This window comes from Protobothrops mucrosquamatus, unplaced genomic scaffold (genome assembly GCF_001527695.2).
Source record: "Protobothrops mucrosquamatus isolate PMUCROS unplaced genomic scaffold, P.Mucros_1.0 scaffold683, whole genome shotgun sequence".
NCBI classification, from domain to species: domain Eukaryota; kingdom Metazoa; phylum Chordata; class Lepidosauria; order Squamata; family Viperidae; genus Protobothrops; species Protobothrops mucrosquamatus.
Window position 1 is genome coordinate 469,923 of NW_015386970.1, and position 20,211 is coordinate 490,133.

Below are 20,211 nucleotides of genomic sequence, written 5' to 3' on the forward strand. Positions count from 1 at the left end.
GAGGGGGAGGGGGGAAAGAAGGAGAGAGAGAGAGAGAGAGAGAGAGAGCGCTAGGTCATGGAAAGCTCACAACCAAGACTGCAGGCTAGCTGGTGACTCTAGATAATTTGTAGCTCTATAAAGCCTCTTCCAGGCCAGGAGAGGCAGTTAGAAGTTTCCTTATGTGCAATCAGTACCTGGCTCCAGATCCTCAGAATACTAAGGACTATAAGACAGATTTCCTGACTGGTTTGATACTAAAATCCTCTGACTTCAGAGAGCACAGACACTAATAGGCTGAACTGTGCCTGGCAAGACTGCTATTGTCTTTGTTGTTTGTTGAAACCTGCATGTCATCTGACTCTCAATACCTCTGGGCAACTCCCAACACTCAAACCAAGAAATTGCAATACAATCAATAAAACATTAAAAGATGATAAGTGCGATAGGCCATATGGAACGAAGCAGAACGTGCCCGTTTGTTTCTTTGTTGTCAGTGCTGTTTTGCTCAGTCATGCAACTTTACCGTTGCTGTTCCTGTGAGAATTGATTAATTATTCCTACCTCTTGGGACATAGATGTGGGTCTCTATAGCTTACTTCAATTAGCTTAATTCTCATGTAGCCACACTGTTGTATGTATGAAAATATAAACCATGTACTTGTTGTTAGTGCAATGTTGGATTTCTACTGGCATCACGTATTCCAAAACCACTAAGGTTTAGTCACCCTGCTTACAGTGGAGAAACTGGAGCCATTTTGTCAGAGTTTAGATCAGGGGAAGGGGGTGATCTCTCCCCTGCAGAGAAATGTGCACTCAAGAATAGATAATAGCTTAACTGTCTGTCCTGGATGAGAATTCTTTCACTGGGGGGAGATACAGGTAGTCTTCGACTTACAACCGCGATTGAACCCAAAATTTCTGTTGCTAAGTGAGACAGTTTTTAAGTGAGTTTTGCACCCATTTTATGACCTTTCTTGCCACAGTTGTTACGTGAATCACTGCAGTTGTTAGTAACATTGTTGTTAAGTGAATCTGGCTTCCTCATTGACTTTGCTTGCCAGAAGGTGGCAAAAGGTGATCACGTGACCCCGGGACACGGCAACCATCATAAATATTAGTCAAGTGTCTGAATTTTGATCATGTGACCACAGGGCCGCTGCAACAGTCGTAAGTGTAAAAAAAGCGGTCCGAAGTCATTTTTTTCCAGTGCCGTTGTAACTTTGAATGATCACTAAATGAACTGTTGTAAGTCTACAACTCCCTCTATTTCTATCCAGATACTTGCAACTCAGTTAGGGGGAATGGGAAGATGGAGATCCAAAGAAGGGGTTTAACGCAGTGGTGGGATTCAAATATGTGAACAACCGGTTCTCTGTGTGGATGTCGCTTCCAGAAGTCCATTTCTGGGCCTGGGCAACAAAAAATTAGCTACCGGTTCTGCCGAAGTGGTGCGAACTGGCTGAATCCCACCACTGGTTTAACAGATTTACCTTATGTATTTGTGACAGCCACTCTATGTCCTACAGAAGCGATAAAGCTAGAAAACTGTAGGATTATATTCTATGATGTCAGCTCCCAGGTAAATGAGACAGGTAACGCAGCCAGATAAACTAATTCTACTTTACTGTAAGGCTGCATTAACAGAATCTTGGAAGTCTGAAAGTACAACGCTCCCGACTTTATAGCCTGATCATTTAGGATGGGCCCTTCCCAAGTTTTTTCCTCTGGCCGTTAAGCAACTGTGGGCTCTCCTCTTATCTGATCATTCCGTAGGTCATTCTCCCACACTGTGGTATCACTCACAAGAAAACCGTTGACCTACTGAGATGCTGTTATCAAAAATGCAAAGTCCACGTTGGAGATCATTAGAAGAGGAATTAATTGATCATGCAGCCACACTTGGAACAGTAATTAGAATGCTTCTCATGAACTAAATATTTAAGAGCTGGGAAAAAGTATCAGAAAGGGCAATTAAATTATACGCGGTCAGGGTTTCTCTGAACGAAATAACTGCTTTGGATTTTTGGTATGGAAGGAAAGAAAAAAAAATGATGGAGGCACATTAAGGATGGGATAGGGAATTTGGGGGAAAAAAACGCAGGGTCCTGTTTATGGATCTGAATGGGGGAAATGCCTATATAGGTAGTCCTCAACTTACAACCGTTTGTTTAGTGACTGTTTGAAGTTACCGTGGCACTGAAAAAAGCGACATGATCATTATTCTAGAGGAAGTGACAGTAGGAATCTGCCTAAATCGGCCTTTTTATGAATGGAGGAGCTCTTCCCCCAGCAATCATTTTGTGAATGCGCCCATCACTTAGCACTAAGTGTGCCCACAGTGTGTTTATTAATCTTTTCAGTGTGTGCCGGTCACTCCCAAATTGTGGGGGGAAACTGGATAGCTGCATTTGAAAATTAACAATACTGTTTCATTACGTTGTTTCATTAATAATTAAGAATGCAAGTTGGGTTATTTTCTGTTTTGTGGGATAAACTCTTACCCATCATGCATCTTGCAGGCTGTTGCTGCTTTTGCCGTGTCTGCTGTGGCCGCTCAGTGGGAGAGAACAGGCAAACCGTTTAACCCTCTCCTTGGAGAAACATATGAATTAATCAGGTGAGGCTACAGTCTTAATTTCATTTGGGAATGTGCCTTATATGTCGCCGGCTCCTGGTCCAAAATAATGTCTTCAGGTTGGATTTTGTGAATAAAGGTACTAGCCAGATAGCCAGATGCCTGACTGTTTCAAAATGGCATAGGCCAGGGGTAGGCAACCTTGGCTTTTTTATGACTCGTGGACTTCAACTCCCAGAATTCCTGAGCCAGCCATGCTGAGGGAAACAGGAGAGGTTTCCAAGCTGAGCCATGCTGGCTTAGGAATTCTGGGAGTCCACGAGTCATAAAAGAGCCAAGGTTGCCTACCCCTGGCATAGGCTACTCCTACGCAACATAATGCCTTCCAGATCTTTCGAGATCGTCCCTTGTAGAATTTCTAGCTGGGAATGACCACATCATGGAAGGTAAATATTGTGTAAATTTCACTCTGCTGCTTCTGTGGCAGACCAGGTTAGGAATAAAAAGTTTTGAACCTGAAGAAGCAAAAGGGAAATGACCTATAAAGGGTAAAAACCAGGGAGGATTGGAAGTGTTGTCTAGGGTGGTCTCCACTTGATAGAGTAACTTACCTCCAAGCTTTGACTGGTAACAAGCGGCCTTTCATAAAGCCAATGTCAAGAATGAAACTTTGGCAGCTACATGACTCTTCGTTTCCAGCAAGCGGGCCTGGCCTAGAGAGGATTTTAAATTGGGTTTATTTTAAGGAAATTTTAAACAGGAAATCACAACGTTAAATATTTGGCTTTTAATTGACCGCCTTCTGCCACAGATTCCCTCTCACAGACCGGTACGCTCCCACAGAGCGGGCCTCCTCAGGGTGCCGTCGGCCAAGCAATGTCGGCTGGCGACCCCCAGGGGGAGGGCCTTCTCTGTGGGTGCCCCCACCCTCTGGAACGAACTACCCCCCGAGATCCGGACGATTCCGGATCTCCTAGCTTTCCGCCGCGCCCNACATGGCTTTTTCAGCAAGCGGGTCTGGCCTAGGGAGAATTTTAAATAGGGACAATTTTAATTATTATTTTAACATGACACAGCGGTAAATATTTGTTTTTAATTGGTTTTTATTGGGGATAATGCTTTGGTACTGTTTTAATATGCTGTGAGCCGCCCTGAGTCCTGTGGGGAGAAGGGCGGCATATAAGTCTAATAATAATAATAATAATAATAATAATAATAATTCGGTGGGGATTGTGGGTATGTTTTTGTTTTTAAATAGGTTGTGAGCCGCCCTGAGTCCCGTCGGGAGAAGGGCGGGATATAAATCAAAATAATAAATAAATAAATAAATAAATAAATAAATAAACTTGCCATTAGCCTAAGGGGGGGGGGAGGTGTTGCTTTAGAATGGGTTAGATGGAGAAACGAAACCTCTATGATTTCGCTGAAGACCGCGAGAGCCTGAAACCTTTTCAAGGACACGGTAGCGGGTGTGGAGAGGAAGCAGGCGGTTCCCATAACAAAGTGAAATTGCTTACCTGGACTACGTGAGAGTGGGGGGGGGGTTGGCTGGGGAAATTATTGTTTAATTCGATGAACTGGTATCTGGAACTTCAGAGTTATTTTTGCTTCAACATTACCATGCATTAGTATTTAATAATACTACCCTGCCAACAAAAGTGCGTATAGTCAAGGCCATGGTTTTCCCAGTTGCAATGTATGGCTATGAAAGTTGGACCATAAGAAAGGCTGAGCGCCAAAGAATTGAGGCCTTTAACTATGGTGCTGGAGAAGACTCCTGCGAGTCCCTTAGACTGCAAGGCGTTCAAACCGTTCAGTCCTAGAGGAGATCAACCCCGACTGCTCTTTAGAAGGCCAGATCCTGAAGTTGAAACTCAAATACTCTGGCCACCTAATGAGAAGGAAGGACTCACTGGAGAAGGGCCTAATGCTGGGGAAGATTGAGGGCAATAGAAGAAGGGGACGACAGAGAAGGAGGTGGCTGGATGGAGTCACTGAAGCAGTAGGCGTGAGCTTAAATGGACTCCAGAAGATGGTAGAGGACAGGAAGACCTGAAGGAACGTTGTCTATGGGGTCGCGATGGGTCGGACACGACTTCGCAATTAACAACAATAACAAGATTTTCAGAAACGGAATGAATCTGGAGTTTTATTTGGATTCTCAAACTGGATGTCGACAGCCAAGAGGCACTTGTTCTGTTTTTGAGCATTGAAGTTGCCCAGTGCAAATTGGTACTCTAATATTTCTATTGTTAGAATATTTGTAGCTCAAGATTGAACTGTGGGGTCCTTTTAGCTCTCTGAGTTTGGTTATTTTCTTGCAGACATTTCATTACCAAACTAGGTAACATCATCAGTGCAGCAAAGGCAGTAATTATAATTGATTTTGGCAATATAGTAATGAAACAAATAAGAAAGGAAGCTGTTACAAGAGATAGACAAATGTTTGATTACAGTAATTTGAAGTTTTTCTTTTCAGTAACTGATTTATACCGGTGATCACTTTTTCTTGTTTCTAGGGATGATTTAGGTTTTAGATTGATTTCTGAACAGGTCAGTCATCATCCACCTATCAGCGCATTTTACTCTGAAGGCTTAAACCAGGACTTCGTTTTTCATGGCTCAATTTATCCTAAATTGAAGTTTTGGGGGAAGAGCGTAGAAGCAGAACCCCGGGGAACCATAACATTGGAACTGATAAAGTAAGTATCTTTCTTGTCTGGGTATTTCCTTTTAATAGCTATCTCTACCAAGGAATTTTCATGTATTGATCTTTTTCTGGATTATGTTTGCATATGAGGTCTTAAGTTTCTATAACTCAAAGTTTCTATAACTCAGATGCCCAAAATATCGTATTAAGCACAAATACAAATTATAGTGCAAAAATATCAATATTGATAGAAGAGAATATTTGTAGCTCAGGGATAAACTGTGGGTTCTTTGGTGTTCTCTAAAGCTGGTGGATCTCTTACAGATTTTTCATTACCATACTAGATAACATCATCAGTGCACTGCATCCCGTTGATGAATGACACTTTATATAGCTGCTATTAGTTTATATGTACTAATCAATTAATTTTTGGCTGATAAATGCCAGTCTATTTAAAATGAAATCTAATTATTGCTGTAAGACTGGGTGAGAGCCACATAGTAATAATTACACCTGCTCTGTGGCTTTGCATAATTTTTTTTAGGAAAGTTTAAATTAATTACTCTGTAGTTGCATCACTGTCATCAATACAAGTAATCCTCAATTTATGAACCAGTCACTTAGCCACAGTTCAGAGTTACAATATAGCTACTGGAGGGGCTATTTACAACCTGGATTTGAATTTCTGATGGTTATGCTCCCATTACAACTTACAATTGTGATGTGTGGGTCCCATTACTGTCATAAGTCAAGAAGTATCTGTACCTAATGCGGGGGTCTTCAAACTGCCTGGCTGAGGAATTCTGGGAGTTGAAGTCCACAAGTCATAAAAGGGCCAAGTTTGAAGACCCCTGACCTAATGTTTTACTTGGTGGCTTTGTTCTGCAACAGCTGTAACTCTGTATGTTTGTGTGTGTGTGTGTGTGAGAGAGAGAGAGAGACAGAAGAAGGGAGGAAGGGGGGAGAGAGAAACTATATTAGTAGTCATGCTTGCTTTAACATGTCATAGAGCGGGGTGGGGAATGATGGCCCTTTTATGACTTGTGGATCTCAACTCCCAGAATTCCTGAGCCAGCATGGCTGGCTCAGGAATTCTGGGAGTTGAGGTCCACAAGTCATAAAGGGGCCATCATTCCTCACCTCTGTCATAGAGCATAAATTCATAGAGCTTACTGATAAACTTGCTGACTAACACATTACTTTGCATGATCAGTGAGAACAGGGATGAAAGTGATTACTGATCATGCAGAGTAATCTGTTAGTCAGCAAGTTCATCAGTAAGCAAGTATAATCTGTATAAACAGCAGTGAAGCTGTTGCAATGCGTGCATTTTTCTTTGATGCCAAAGAAAGTCAGGATTATCCCTTCAAACTAAAAGCAATGAGATTCATAGCCAATGGAAATTCACCTCTTCATGCAACACATAGTTTTCCTAGAATGTATAGAGATTAAATGTGATCTGTAAAAATTTACATGAGGTCTTCTTTTCGGGGTAGGCCTTACCTCACCTCCGGCACCGACAGCCCCACCCAGTCGGTCCACTTCTTCTAGGGCCGAAGTTCTGCAGCTGCATTCGTGCCTGCATTTGGCAGTCAAGCCTTTCCGAAAGGCCTAAGCAGCCGAGTACCGAGTTATGGATTCAATCCATAGCTTGGTGCTCGGCTGCTGAGTTCTTGCAGAACCGAGTTATGGATTCAATCCATAGCTCGGTTCTTGGCTGCAGGGCCTTCCGGAAAGCTCTGTGACTGAGAAATGCAGGCTTGGCTACAGAAGAGGCCTCAGAAGAAGAAGTGGGCTGGCGAGGAAAGGCCTGGCTGCAAGGTAAGTGGGTGTGAGGCGAGTGGGGCAGCTCCACTCCCCACCCCAACCCTAGCTTGATTTTTAGCTGTGTGCCTCGTCCCAAAACTAGGGATTATTTTTGGGGTAGGGCTTATATTAGGCCCACCCCAAAAATCAAGCTAGGGCTTATTTTTGGTGCAGGCCTTACTTTTGGGGAAACACGGTATTTACATGGAGAGGAAAGGTTTTCTGATCCAGATTGCACTTATTCCAGTGGGGAAAAATAAAAATACGTTGCTGGTCATATTATAAACCTTAGCAGGCATACAATCTAAGCCATCCACTGTTTTGTTCATCAATTGTGAATTTGGAAGACAATATTAATTCTGGGTATCGTCCATTATCTATATAAATAAAAATGTAAATGTTCGTTTGTTCAAAATCTTAAATCTCCGAAAGTTCTTCACCAATTGCTTTGAAATTTTGACACAACAATGCATTCGAATACATGTGTGTTTTTATATACCTACTATTATATAGATGTCACACCTGTGACAGGTAAAAACATTTAACCTGTCTGAACCACAGCAACGCGTGGCCGGGTACAGCTAGTTGTGTAATAAAAAGAGACAGAAAAAAGTACCACATTTCAATGAATTGGCCCTCTTCCTAATAGTAAAAGAATATCTAACTGTTTTTTTTGTAAAAAAAATGCCATGTCTTCTTAAAGTGGCATTTTCTTTGTTAATTTGTTTATATGTTTTTTTCTCCAGTTAAGGAACATTTGTGATTGAGGGTTTATATGGGTTTTAAATGATGGATGAGGAAAGAATGAAACATTTTAATATGCAATTTAGGCTTTGTTTCATGTAGCTGCTGATCTATGGTAGAACAAGAAAATATTTTGCCAAACATTAAGTGGATGTTGTCAGTTCTAGGATTTTATGTTTGCTGAGTTCATATCTTGAGTAAGTTTCAAAAATTTCAAGGTGTTGGTGCTGCTAGGAATGTAATGAGTTTGGTTTAGAAGCTCCAGTGAAATCTCCTTTTTCTAACTACTGCTTTAGCCCAACCTGCCTACCGTGTGAAGCTGTTACAAATCACTACCAATCTTTTCAGATTATTAAGTAACTTAAAACAAAAACTTTTGACATGGTACCCTTCCCTCCAATCAATTACAAAATACATTTTTAAAGTTACATTTATTATTTTCATCTTCTTCATTGTTGCTTTGTGGTTAATGTTTGCATTACGGTTTTAAAAATTAGTTTGTTTTCAGTTTTATTTAATAAACATATTTATTTACATAAATTTAGAGACAGTCTGGTTAGTCTAGGACTCTAGGCACTTTACACCAGTAAAATTGTGATTAATAAAGTTAAAAAAAAAAAATACCCACAGAAATTTGCATCCAGAAAGCAAAATGCCAAACAAAATGAAATCTTATATATTTATTTGATCAATTTGTGTAGCCATCCATCTCAACAAGTGATTCTTGTCTATAAGTGAATCTTATACTTTATCACTATATTAATTCAAGATCTGGGACAGTAAGGTTGTCCTCAACTTATGACTACAGTTGAGCCCCAAATTTCTGTTGCTAAGCAAGGCAGTTGTTAAGTGAGTTTTGCCCCATTTTTGAGACCTTTTCTGCCATAGTTGTTAAGCGAAATACTGCAGTTGTTCAGTGAATCATGTAGTTGTTAAATGAATCTGGCTTCCCCCATAGACTTTGTTTGTCAGAAGCCAGCTGGGAAGGTTAGAAATGGTAGTCATATCGCCTCAGGAAACCGCAAGTATCGTAAATACATGCCAGTTGCCAAGCATCAGAATTTCGATCATGTGACCGTGGGGATGGTCATAAGTGTGAAACATTGTCATAAATCACTTTTTTCTATCCGTTGTAATTTTGAATGATCACTAAATCATTCAATGGCTGTAAGTCAAGGACTGCCTGTAATCAGGTTTTCTGTCTCTTATTTTCTTATTTTATTTATTTTATTTTATTTTATTTTATTATTTTCTAAGCATCTGATCAACCTTCTTTTCTTCACTTACAGACACCGCGAAGCTTACACTTGGAGTAACCCTACCTGTTGTGTACATAATGTAATTATTGGCAAGCTCTGGATAGAACAGTACGGAACAGTAGAAATTATAAATCACAGGTAAATTTTCATTTATGTGACATTTCGTGTTCTGTCAAATGTAATATATATCACTGTGAAGTTGTGTCTATCTGGTTCTGCCTGTTGGCAGAAGCAGTTTGAAGGATAAAGATTTGTTTCTGTGGAATTTTAATATCTCTCTTCTGTTTGCGTGGGAAGAGATGAGCCTGCGTTAAAGAATTATTATATTTCTTTCTAACACAGGGGCGGAATATGTAAAAAAATCTCTGTTACTGCTGAGGTTTTTCTGCAATCTTCCTGTAGAAATTTTAAAGCTTCTCAACTCCAGTAAATTATTTAGGGATTGGGTGCAAGCACTTTACAGTAAAAAAGTGCTTCCAGTGCAGGCTGCAATATTGTTTTTTAAATTCAGTGGGGTTCGAAATAGTATTAAAAAAGAAACCAATTTAGGTTCTGCTGTCCTTTGTCACTGAGCACAGCGTTGAGCATCCATCTAGGTGTGAAGATGGCCTTGTACATGTCTGCTGTTATATTTTGTCTCCCCCCGCCTTCCCTGGAAGAACTGGCCCTTTCTCCCAAACTGTGGTAAAACTGCCCATGAGTGGTTGCGATAATCAAGAGCACAGTGATTAGCAACATTGTGAGAGAGACAGACAAACAAACAAACAGAGAGCCAGTTTGGTCTAATGGAGGGGTAGGCAACCTTGGCTCTTTTATGACTCGTGGACTTCAACTCCCAGAATTCCTGAGCCAGCCATGCTGAGGGGAAAGGGAGAGGTTTCCAAGCTGAGCCATGCTGGCTCAGGAATTCTGGGAGTTGAAGTCCACGAGTCATAAAAGAGCCAAGGTTGCCTACCCCTGGTCTAATGGTTGAGGCATCAGGCTAGAGACTGGGAGACTGGGAGTTCTAGTCCTGCCTTAGCCACGAAAGCCAGCTGGGTGATTTTGGTCCAGACGTTCTCTCTCATCCCAGATCTGTCTCACAGGGTTGGTTGTAGTGGGGAAAATAAGCTGGGGAAGCTGGGTTCGATATGTTCGCTGCCTGGAGTTTATTTGTAAAAATAATAAAGGCAGGATACAAAAATAAATAAACAAATAAATAAATAATATGATGCAGATACTGACTGGGGAGAACCTTTTTTTTTGCTATGAGATCTTAGCGCTTTGCAACTTGTTTTCTTTTCTTTTTATAGTACTGGAGATAAATGTATTCTTAACTTTAAACCATGTGGGCTGTTTGGTAAAGAGCTTCACAGAATAGAGGGCTACATTCAGGACAAAACGTAAGTGATCTCTCTGAATCATAGAATCATAGGGCTGAGAAGGACCTTGGAGGGGTGAATGGATCTAAGACAGGGGTCTTCAAACTTGGCCCTTTTATGACTTGCGGACTTCAACTCCCAGAATTCCTCAGCCAGGCACACTGGCTGAGGAATTCTGGGAGTTGAAGTCCGCAAGTCATAAAAGGGCCAAGTTTGAAGACCCTTGATCTAAGTCAGACATGTCAAACACAAGGCCCGGGCCCCGGATGTGGCCCGCAAAGTGGTTTCATGTGGCCTGCGAAGCCATCCTGGAAACAGTGAGGGAACGGCCCCCGCTGCCTTGGCCCTGGCCCAGGCCGGACGGGAGCCAATATACAATTTTGTGGTGGCCATCTATGCTGAAACACATTCAGTCTTAGCTCCACAAGGCCGTCTAGAAACAGCGAGGAACCAGCCCCTGCCGCGTCGCCCCCGTCCCCTGGGTGCATGCTGGGGAGGTGTCACCCTTTGTGAGGAATGAAGAAATGGACCATGCCTTGGCGCTTGCCCTGGTCCCACCCCCTTCTGCCAGAGACCCTCAGATCTGTCCCACTCCTGCCCAGGCCCCCACAGGCACCCTTGACGTGAATGATATAGAGCTGGCCATGCCCACCCAGTAGGCCACACCCACTCCATCCACGCCCACCCAGTAGACCACACCTACCCTGGCCGCCACCCCCAAGGGCAACCGCAATGCTGATGTGGCCCTCAATGAAATTGAGTTTGACACCCCTGATCTAAATGGTTATACACTATCTTCCCATATGGAAAATCTTTCCAATTGGCTCTACAGAAAAGAAACATACAGAAATCTGTTCCGATTTCTGAGGAAATAGCAGTGTACAAAGTCTTTCATATTTCTCCAGTACCTGAGTTTCATGCCAGGTAGTCCTTGACGTACGACTGTAAAGAAGCCTGCCCTTTAGAGTTATAAATCACGACGGGTAGTAAAACAGGTCAGTCCTGTGACTGACCTGATACTGCAACCTTTCTTGTGGTCATTAAGCAAACACTTAATGTTTGTTAAGTGAATGCTTCAGTCGTTAAGTGACCCGTTTGTTTGCGATGGGGCAGTTTTGCCAGATTTTGGCAAAACTGTTGTAAAATGTGATGACATGACCGTGGGACGCTGCCAAGAGTCATAAACGGGACTGTGTTGCTGAGTGATTGTGTTGACTCGGAATTAAGGGACAGCATAGGAAGTATCAATAGTGAATATGTGCAGATGGCCCTGCTGTCTTTGGGCACTTGCAGAGAGTCATGGATGTAGGATCATGAAAGGACAACAAGGAAAACACCCAATGTCCTAACCTACCCTGGAACGTACGATGTCTTTAGGGAAACACCCAAAAGGGAACATTTTTAGCTACTTCGGCTTTCTCCCTTCTTATCTACAGTGTGCCAGACTTACTGGGCGAAATCTTTATCTTATGTGTGTCAGCTTTGCTGGGTGGATTGCTTATGTAATTAGAAAGAATAAATACAAGGATTTCTTGTCATTCGGGACTTCTCTGTTTTAGAGGAGCCTGTCTTTGTTCAGCTGAATAAAAACGTAAAGCTGAAAGGCAACTTCTGGTTTCCTGTATTTTTTAATCAAGCAAAAACTCAGAACCTGCAGAAGAATTGAAGTTCGGTCATGTGACCCCAGAGGGCCCCTGACTATTGGAACTGTGAATCTGGGTCATAAATAGCCCGAAGGAAAGCCCGGTCATAAGTTGAGGTCTACCTATACTGTTCTAGAGTTTGGGGTTTTTCAAACTGGGTGCCATAAAGACTTGAATGAGCTCTGCAGGACTAATAGGGAAAAGGTGCTTTCCATAAGGGACTGAATTGGAGAGGGCTGAAATAATAATAATAATAATAATAATAATAATAATAATAATAATAATAATAATAATAATAATAATAATAATAATAATAAAGTTGGAAGGGACCTTGGAGGTCATCTAGTCCAACCCCCTGCTCAGGCAGGAAGCCCCATACCATTCAAGACAAATGGCTGTCCAGTCTCTTCTTAAAAACTTCCAGTGTTGGAGCATTCACCGCTTCTGGAGGCAGGTTGTTCCACTGGTTAATTGTTCTAACTGTCAGGAAGTTTCTCCTTAGTTCTAGGTTGCTTCTCTCCTTGATCAGTTTCCATCCGTTGCTTCTCGTCCTGCCTTCAGGCGCCTTGGAGAATAGCTTGACTCCCTCTTCTTTGTGGCAGCCCCTGAGATATTGGAAGACTGCTATCATGTCCCCCCTCGTCCTTCTCTTCATTAAACTAGACATACCCAATTCCAGCAACCATTCCTTATATGTTTTAGGCTCCAGTCCCCTGATCATCTTTGTTGCTCTTCTCTCCCACCCCTCTTGATCAGAGGTTCCAGGAATTTCTTTTCTAAAACAGTCAGATTCCATGGTCTGAAAAAAATTACGACCATTTTTCGCACTTACGACCATTGCACCATCCCCATAGTGACGTGATCAAAATTCAGATACTTGACAACTGGCTCGTATTTATGACAGCTGCGTGTCCCAGGATCATGTGATTACTTCTTCTTCTTTTTTGCGACCTTCTGACAAAGTCAATGGGGGAAGCAGGATTCATTTAACAGCCTCGGTGCTAACTTAACAACTGCAGTGATTCACTTAACAGCTGTGGCAAGACAGGTCACAAAATGGGGCCAAACTCACTTAACAACTGTCTCGCTTAGCAGTGGAAATTTTGGGACTCAGTTGTGGTCTTATGTTGAGGACTACCTCAACGCATAATAAGAAAAATGTCAACCGTGAATTTTATTATCAATTTTTGCAGTCTGGAATATGAAGTAAATGTGATTGCCTTATAATTTGTCATCCCACCCATCCCACCCATTTTTCTGTAACTATTCTTTTCCTCACCTAATTTAATTTCTAGATTTCTATTGCCTTGGAAATAAGTTGACTACTTTTTATTATTATTATAATTATAATAATTATAATAATGATTAATAATAATAATAATAATAATAATAATAATAATAATAATAATAATAATAATAATAATAATAATAAAGTTGGAAGGGACCTTGGAGGTCATCGAGTCCAACCCCCTGCTCAGGCAGGAAACCCTATACCAGGGGTAGGCAACCTCGGCTCTTTTATGACTCATGGACTTCAACTCCCAGAATTCCTGAGTCAGCTCTGACTCAGGAATTCTGGGAGTTGAAGTCCATGAGTCATAAAAGAGTCGAGGTTGCCTACCCCTGCCCTATACCATTTCGGACAAATGGCTGTCCAGTTTCTTCTTAAAAACTTCCAGTGTTGGAGCGTTCTAGGTTGCTTCTCTCCTTGATCAGTTTCCATCCGTTACTTCTTGTCCTGCCTTCAGGCGCCTTGGAGAATAGCTTGACTCCCTCTTCTTTTTGGCAGCCCCTGAGATATTGGAATGCTGCTATCATGTCCCCCCTCGTCCTTCTCTTCATTAAACTAGACATACCCAATTCCAGCAGCCGTTCCTTATATGCTTTAGCCTCCAGTCCCCTAATCATCTTTGTTGCTCTTCTCTGTACTCTTTCTAGAGTCTCAGCATCTATAGTTTTGCAAACAAAAAAACAAAAAAAAGCCAATTTGTGGAAAGTGTGAACTTAAGGTGAGAGTATGTTGAAAGCTGCTAGAAGTCGTGTTTTATGTTTTGAGGTTCTTTCCAGCAAATGGCAGATATGATAACTTTTCATGTCACCTTGGGTTTGGGGTTTTTTTTTTTGCCACTCCTATTCCAGATCATCTGATTGTGGGAAAGAAAAATAACACTACAGTATCGGTAGTTAGAGTGACATTCCTTCGTATTAGAAAGGTTAATCTCATAAGCCCATGTTAACACTCATACATATTTCATTTGTGCTGTTAGGGCTGAGTTAGATTCTATCAGATGTTAATTAGGCTGGAAATTTACAGGATCTGAGTAAGCTAAAATATCTTTTAAAACAGTAAGAAGAAACTCTCAGTGATCTATGGGAAATGGACAGAATGCTTGTGGTGCGTTGATCCTTACTCTTACGAAAACTACAAGAAGAACGAGAGAAAAGGTGGCGATCAGAAGAAACCAAAGCCGGTAAGTTTTATGAAAATAAAGGAGCTTGCACATCTTTTTAAATAAAATTGTTTTCTAAACAGGATACAGTGCAAATGGGAGGATTGTTGCTTAGGTTACGATAAGGCAGGGGTAGTCAACCTTGGCTCTTTTATGACTCGTGGACTTCAATTCCCAGAATTCCTGAGCCAGCTCTGACTCAGGAATTCTGGGAGTTGAAGTCCACGAGTCATAAAAGAGCCAAGGTTGACTACCCCTGGTTTACAGTATCTACAGTATCTAAGTTGGAAGGGACCTTGGAGGTCATCGAGTCCAACCCCCTGCTCAGGCAGGAAACCCTATACCAGGGGTAGGCAACCTCGGCTCTTTTATGACTCATGGACTTCAACTCCCAGAATTCCTGAGTCAGCTCTGACTCAGGAATTCTGGGAGTTGAAGTCCACGAGTCATAAAAGAGCCAAGGTTGCCTACCCTTGCGATAAGGGTATCATCTTTACCTTGATAAATTCTGGGATTATTCAAGGTGGTGTCCAGGGTAATCAGGGATTACAGTTAGTCCTTGATTTATGGCCCGATTGGAACCTAGAATTATTGTCATAAATATGCCAATCATTAAGCAAATCGTCATTGACTGTACCAATTTTACAACTATTTTTGCAGCGGTCACATAGCCAGTGTTGCAGCCATTAAACAAATCCATTGTCCGCAATGGGTTTTCTTTTGCCAGAAATCAAAAGCATACACCAGTCATAAATTGTGGCCATGTGACTGTGGCCATAAATGCAGGTGGTTGCTGAGCACCCAATATGTTGACTGCAGGGCGAGGGGGCTGCTGGCCTTGCAACTTTGAATGGGGGTCGTAATTAGCTCCGGGAGGTCCATTGTAACTTTGAATGGTGGCTAAGTGACCGGTTGTAAGTTGAGGTTTGCCTGTATCTGGAAATCCTTATTTATTTATTCAACCTATACGCTGCCCATATTGCCAAAGGCAAGAAATGGTGTACATTGTTCTCCCTTCTGCAATTCATTGCAATGGGAGGCTTTTAGAACAGTTGTTGATAAAATGAGCAGGCAAAGGGGTGAAATTGAAAGAAGAGATATTTTTGGCTCTTGTGAGTGTGGGGGATTGTAATAAATAGTACAAGAGTGAGAGTAAAGTAGGAGCAGACATTGGCAAGGAGGAGAGTGGGGATTTTAATGAATAAGAGGCAATGAATGACATGGTCTATGGCAGTGATGGCAAACCTTTTAGAGACTGAGTGCCCAAACTGCAACCCAAAACCCACTTATGCATCGTTGAGTGTCGGGTGGGTGTGGCCCATTGGCTGGGTGTGGCCCATTGGCTGGGTGTGGCCAATTGGGTGGGTGTGGCTGCGGTGGTAATGGCAGACTGGGTGGGACTAAAAAGTTCAATCAATCAATTTCAACTTTGCAAGATCTTTTTTTTCCCCGCGAGAAGTTGAAATTGACTGATTGAACCTTTTTTTTTGCACACGGCGGCGGTGGCCTAAAGCGAAAAGGTTTTATAAAACCCAGCTGAAGGCCTAGGACTGGGGCGACAGCACGCGTGCCCACAGAGAGGGCTCTGAGTGCCGCCTCTGGCACCTGTGCCATAGGTTCACCACCACGGGTCTATGGCGTGGCTGAAGCAAAGATGGATTTTAAGGATAGAAAAATACGGAGAAGTAAAATGATGTGAACCAGCTATCCGTTGCTTCTTTTTTACTTTCCTCCCTTTAACTATGGTTAATATTAGTTACTGTTTTTTTTCTGTTTTGAATAACATAGCTTAGCCTGAGAAGATTAATTTAACGAGTATGGAGGTATGGAAGTATGTAATGAAGTTTCTGTGCTGCAGGGAATGAGAGGGAGATTGAGCCTACGTGTTGTTGCTTCAACAGTTCATTGCACCATAAATGAACTTGGATGCTCCGTCTTTCCCCATTCTTCTTCCCATGTCTTTTTCTAAATTGGCTTTGTGGTTTTTAAAATCCTCCCCCAAGGATATCCAAATTGGATAATGTTGGGAAAGAGTTGTTGTTGTTGTTAGTTGTGAAGTCGTGTCCGACCCATCGGGACCCCATGGACAACATTCCTCCAGGCCTTCCTGTCCTCTACCATCTTCTAAAGTCTATTTAAGCTCACGCCTACTGCTTCAGTGACTCCATCTAGCCACCTCATTCTCTGTCGTCCCCTTCTTCTTCTATTGCCCTCCATCTTTCCCAGCATTAGGCTCTTCTCCAGTGAGTCCTTCCTTCTCCTTAGGTGGCCAAAGTACTTGAGTTTCAACTTCAGGATCTGGCCTTCTAAAGAGCAGTCAGGGTTGATCTCCTCTAGGATTGACCGGTTTGATTGCCTTGCAGTCCAGGGGACTTGCAGGAGTCTTCTCCAGCACCATAGTTCAAAGAGTTGGGAGCCCTTAAATCAGAGATCTCCAAATTTAGCAACTTTAAGACTTGTGGACTTTAATTCTCAGAATTTCCCAACCAACATGGCTGGCTGAGGAATTCTGGGAGTTGAAGTCCACAAGTCTTAAAGTTGCCAAGTTTGGAAACATTCTGCCTTAAATCATAGCTTGCTGTTTAAGGTCTTCCAGAACCTTTGGTTTAAGAAACCAGGAAGCGTTGTGCCTAAATGGAAGCCATGTATGTATGGCTGGAAAGTAGTTCATAAGTTCCTTGATGCTCTTTTGATTGAATATGCCTAATTATTTCATTTTAAGAGAGAGGACCCTGAAAATGATGAAGCCGACGATATGCCAGAGATCCAAGAAACTGTGCAAGTTATACCTGGTAGTAAGCTACTTTGGAGGATAAGCTCAAGGCCATCAAATTCATCACAGGTGAGCTGCTCTGAGTATTGGAGGTGGATTTTTTTACATATTATGTACTTGACGGAAAGCACATCAGTAGATTAGAAAAAAATCTTGTATGTGTTTCCTTTTAGAATGTTAAAGATCTGTGAATAAATTAAAGGATCAGAAGTTGTAAAATACTTGAAAAAGGGTTAATTCTGATGCTGTAAAATTGCTTATTAGCCACGGGTTTTCTTGCAACTTGGATGGAATTGATATTAACTTGCATCTCTTCCATAGTAGTCTATAGATATTTTGATTTTGTGCCATCGGGTTAGGTTAGGGTCACCTGTCAGCATTCACCGAGATATGTGAATTGCTCCACGGCAATCTGTCGCTAACATGGTCCTTCAGGGTTTTGCAATGGTTCACCCTTCCTTCCAAATATATGGATACAGTACAGTGATGGCGAACCTTTTAGAGGCCGAGTGCCCAAACCACAACCCAAACCCCACTTATTTATCACAAAGTGCCAGGGCATTGTGGTGCCCACTGGGTGGGCATGGCTGCGATTGTCACGGCAGACTGGGTGAGCATGGCTGGGGTGGGCATGGCCACCTCGATGCTGCTCATGGGGGGAACGCCTGTGGGGGCCGGGCAGGGTTGGGGGAGATCCAGGGGGTCTCTGGCGGGTGAGGCGGTGGGCAGGAGGCCCAGCATAGATGGGAGGGAGGCATGCAATCCTAGCTGGGACTGAGGGGCCATAGCGCCGATGGGGATCTGGCTTTCCCTGCTCTGGGTGGCCTTTGGCTTGATGGGTGTGGGCGTGCTCTACCATCTCTACTCGAGCTCGCTAGCTGGCTGCTTCGCCTCCTTTGTGCTGGGTGCGGCTGCCGCCCCGGACAGCAGCGGCAGCCTAATGGACCTGCGCAAGCTGTTGGCAGTGGCGGCACGCATGCCCACAGAGAGGGCTTCAAGTGCTGCCTCTGGCACGCGTGCCATAGGTTCGCCACCACTAATATAGTAGATGGAAAAGACAACAGATTAGACCTACTGCAATTCATAACACAGTCAGAATGTAAAATATTGCTGTATCATTTGAACATACAATTACATAGTTATCAAGAAAAGCCATAATAATAACATTGGCATATTAGAACAATTTATATGCAGTGCCGAGTGCCACTATGCCTTTCTTAATTTATAGATGATGTAACAGAAGAAACCAAATTAAAGATTGAAGGAGACAAGGGACTATCTTTATTAAGTGCCACGTTGTTAGTAGGTTGATAGGTTAAGCTGATAGGTTGAGAAATGCATGTGTAATAAGTCTATCCACCCAGTAGAGGTACCAGATTGTAATCCAGTAAACAAAAATGATGCAATCCCAGATCCTCGTAGAATACACTTCATAAATTCAGTGAGCACAATATTTTTATCCTATGTCTTAACAGATAATAAATGTGCATAGTTAATATTCATTTATTAAGAAAATGTATAGGGCCATCCAACTCCCTCAAGGCTCTTAGAGAGGGAGATGACATATACTACATGCCGTGTGTTTACATTCCTGTTTCTGCTTTCAGATGTACAATTTCACCAGTTTTGCTGTCACTCTTAATGAATTGGAGAAGGGCATGGAAGATATCTTGGCTCCTACTGACTGTCGGTTAAGACCAGACATAAGGCATATGGAAAATGGAGAGATAGGTACGTGTAATATTCAGGCGGCCATTGCCCTCACAGATTAGAAACCTCAAGCAAAGCTATATTTTTCTTACCAAGTTGATGCCCTTATATCTTATTCTCTTCTGTGCATTCCAAGGATGGTTTGATCCTTTGAATTTGAAAGCTCCATCCTGATACCCCCAAAGTGTTGAGTACACTTTGTAAACCAGTAGATCTTGTTATAAAATTGCAAATTTTAATGTGACAGATGAGAAAAAAGATGCATTTATGAATGGAGAAGAATCATATTAACTGTACTTGAGGCTAATCACATCAAATGTAGTTGGTATCATGGCCATAGTATTACCAGTTTCCCCAAAAATAAGACCGGGTCTTATATTAATTTTTGCTACAAAAGACGCATTAGGGTTTATTTTCCTGGTAGGTCTTACTGTATTTTCGGGGAAATGCGATACTAAATACATCCGTCTTAACTGGGGCTTATTTGGGGGTGGGGCTTATATTATGAGCATACTGAAAAATTGGGCTAGGGCTTATTTTCCAGTTGGGTTTTATTTTCAGGGAAACACGGTACTGTTTGAAGATACTACTGTTTGAAGGGCAGTCCTGGCATGCACCGAGTCTGGTAGAAGTTGTGAACCTATTTTAGGACAAGGGAATTTACTGAAGGGTAAATGGTAGGAACATGTTCTAGAGATATTTAGAAAAACAGTATAATTGCAAAGCACCTGAAGGCAGGACAAGAAGCAATGGATGGGAGCTAATCAAGGAGAGAACCAGACTAGAAATAATGAGAAATTTCTTGGCAGTGAGAACAATTAATCGGTGGAACGGCTTTGCCTTCAGAAGTTGTGGATGCTCTAACACTGGAGGCTTTCAAGAGGAGATTGAACAACCATTTGTCTGAAATGGTATAGGGCAGGGGTAGGCAAACCTGGCTCTTTTATGACTCATGGACTTCAACTCCCAGAATTCCTGAGCCAGCCATGCTGAGGGAAAAGGGAGAGGTTTCCAAGCTGAGCCATGCTGGCTCAGGAATTCTGGGAGTTGAAGTCCACAAGTCATAAAAGAGCCAAGGTTGCCTACCCCTGGTATAGGGTCTCCTGCCTGAGCAGGGGGTTGGACTAGAAGACCTCCAAGGCCCCTTCCAACTCTGTTATTCTGTTATAATTCTCATATACAAATGGTATAATCCTTTTTAAGGCTCCAGGTACGAACTCTTATAATTAAAACTCTCATTGATAAAAATAACGGGATA

The 20,211-nt window shown here is 42.3% G+C and overlaps 1 protein-coding gene across 1 annotated transcript in view; it reads left to right on the top strand.

Annotated features, from left to right (window-relative positions):
- OSBPL2 (oxysterol binding protein like 2) overlaps nt 1–18,974 on the top strand; it is a gene marked incomplete at its 3' end in the record, with an annotated part of 70,227 nt that extends 51,253 nt beyond the window's left edge. Inside the window, 7 exon segments of the mRNA XM_015818139.1 lie at nt 2,502–2,599; nt 5,077–5,259; nt 9,047–9,154; nt 10,309–10,398; nt 14,368–14,491; nt 17,193–17,312; nt 18,851–18,974. Coding sequence (XP_015673625.1) covers nt 2,502–2,599; nt 5,077–5,259; nt 9,047–9,154; nt 10,309–10,398; nt 14,368–14,491; nt 17,193–17,312; nt 18,851–18,974 — 847 coding nt within the window.
- Nucleotides 18,975–20,211: the final 1,237 nt, after the last annotated feature.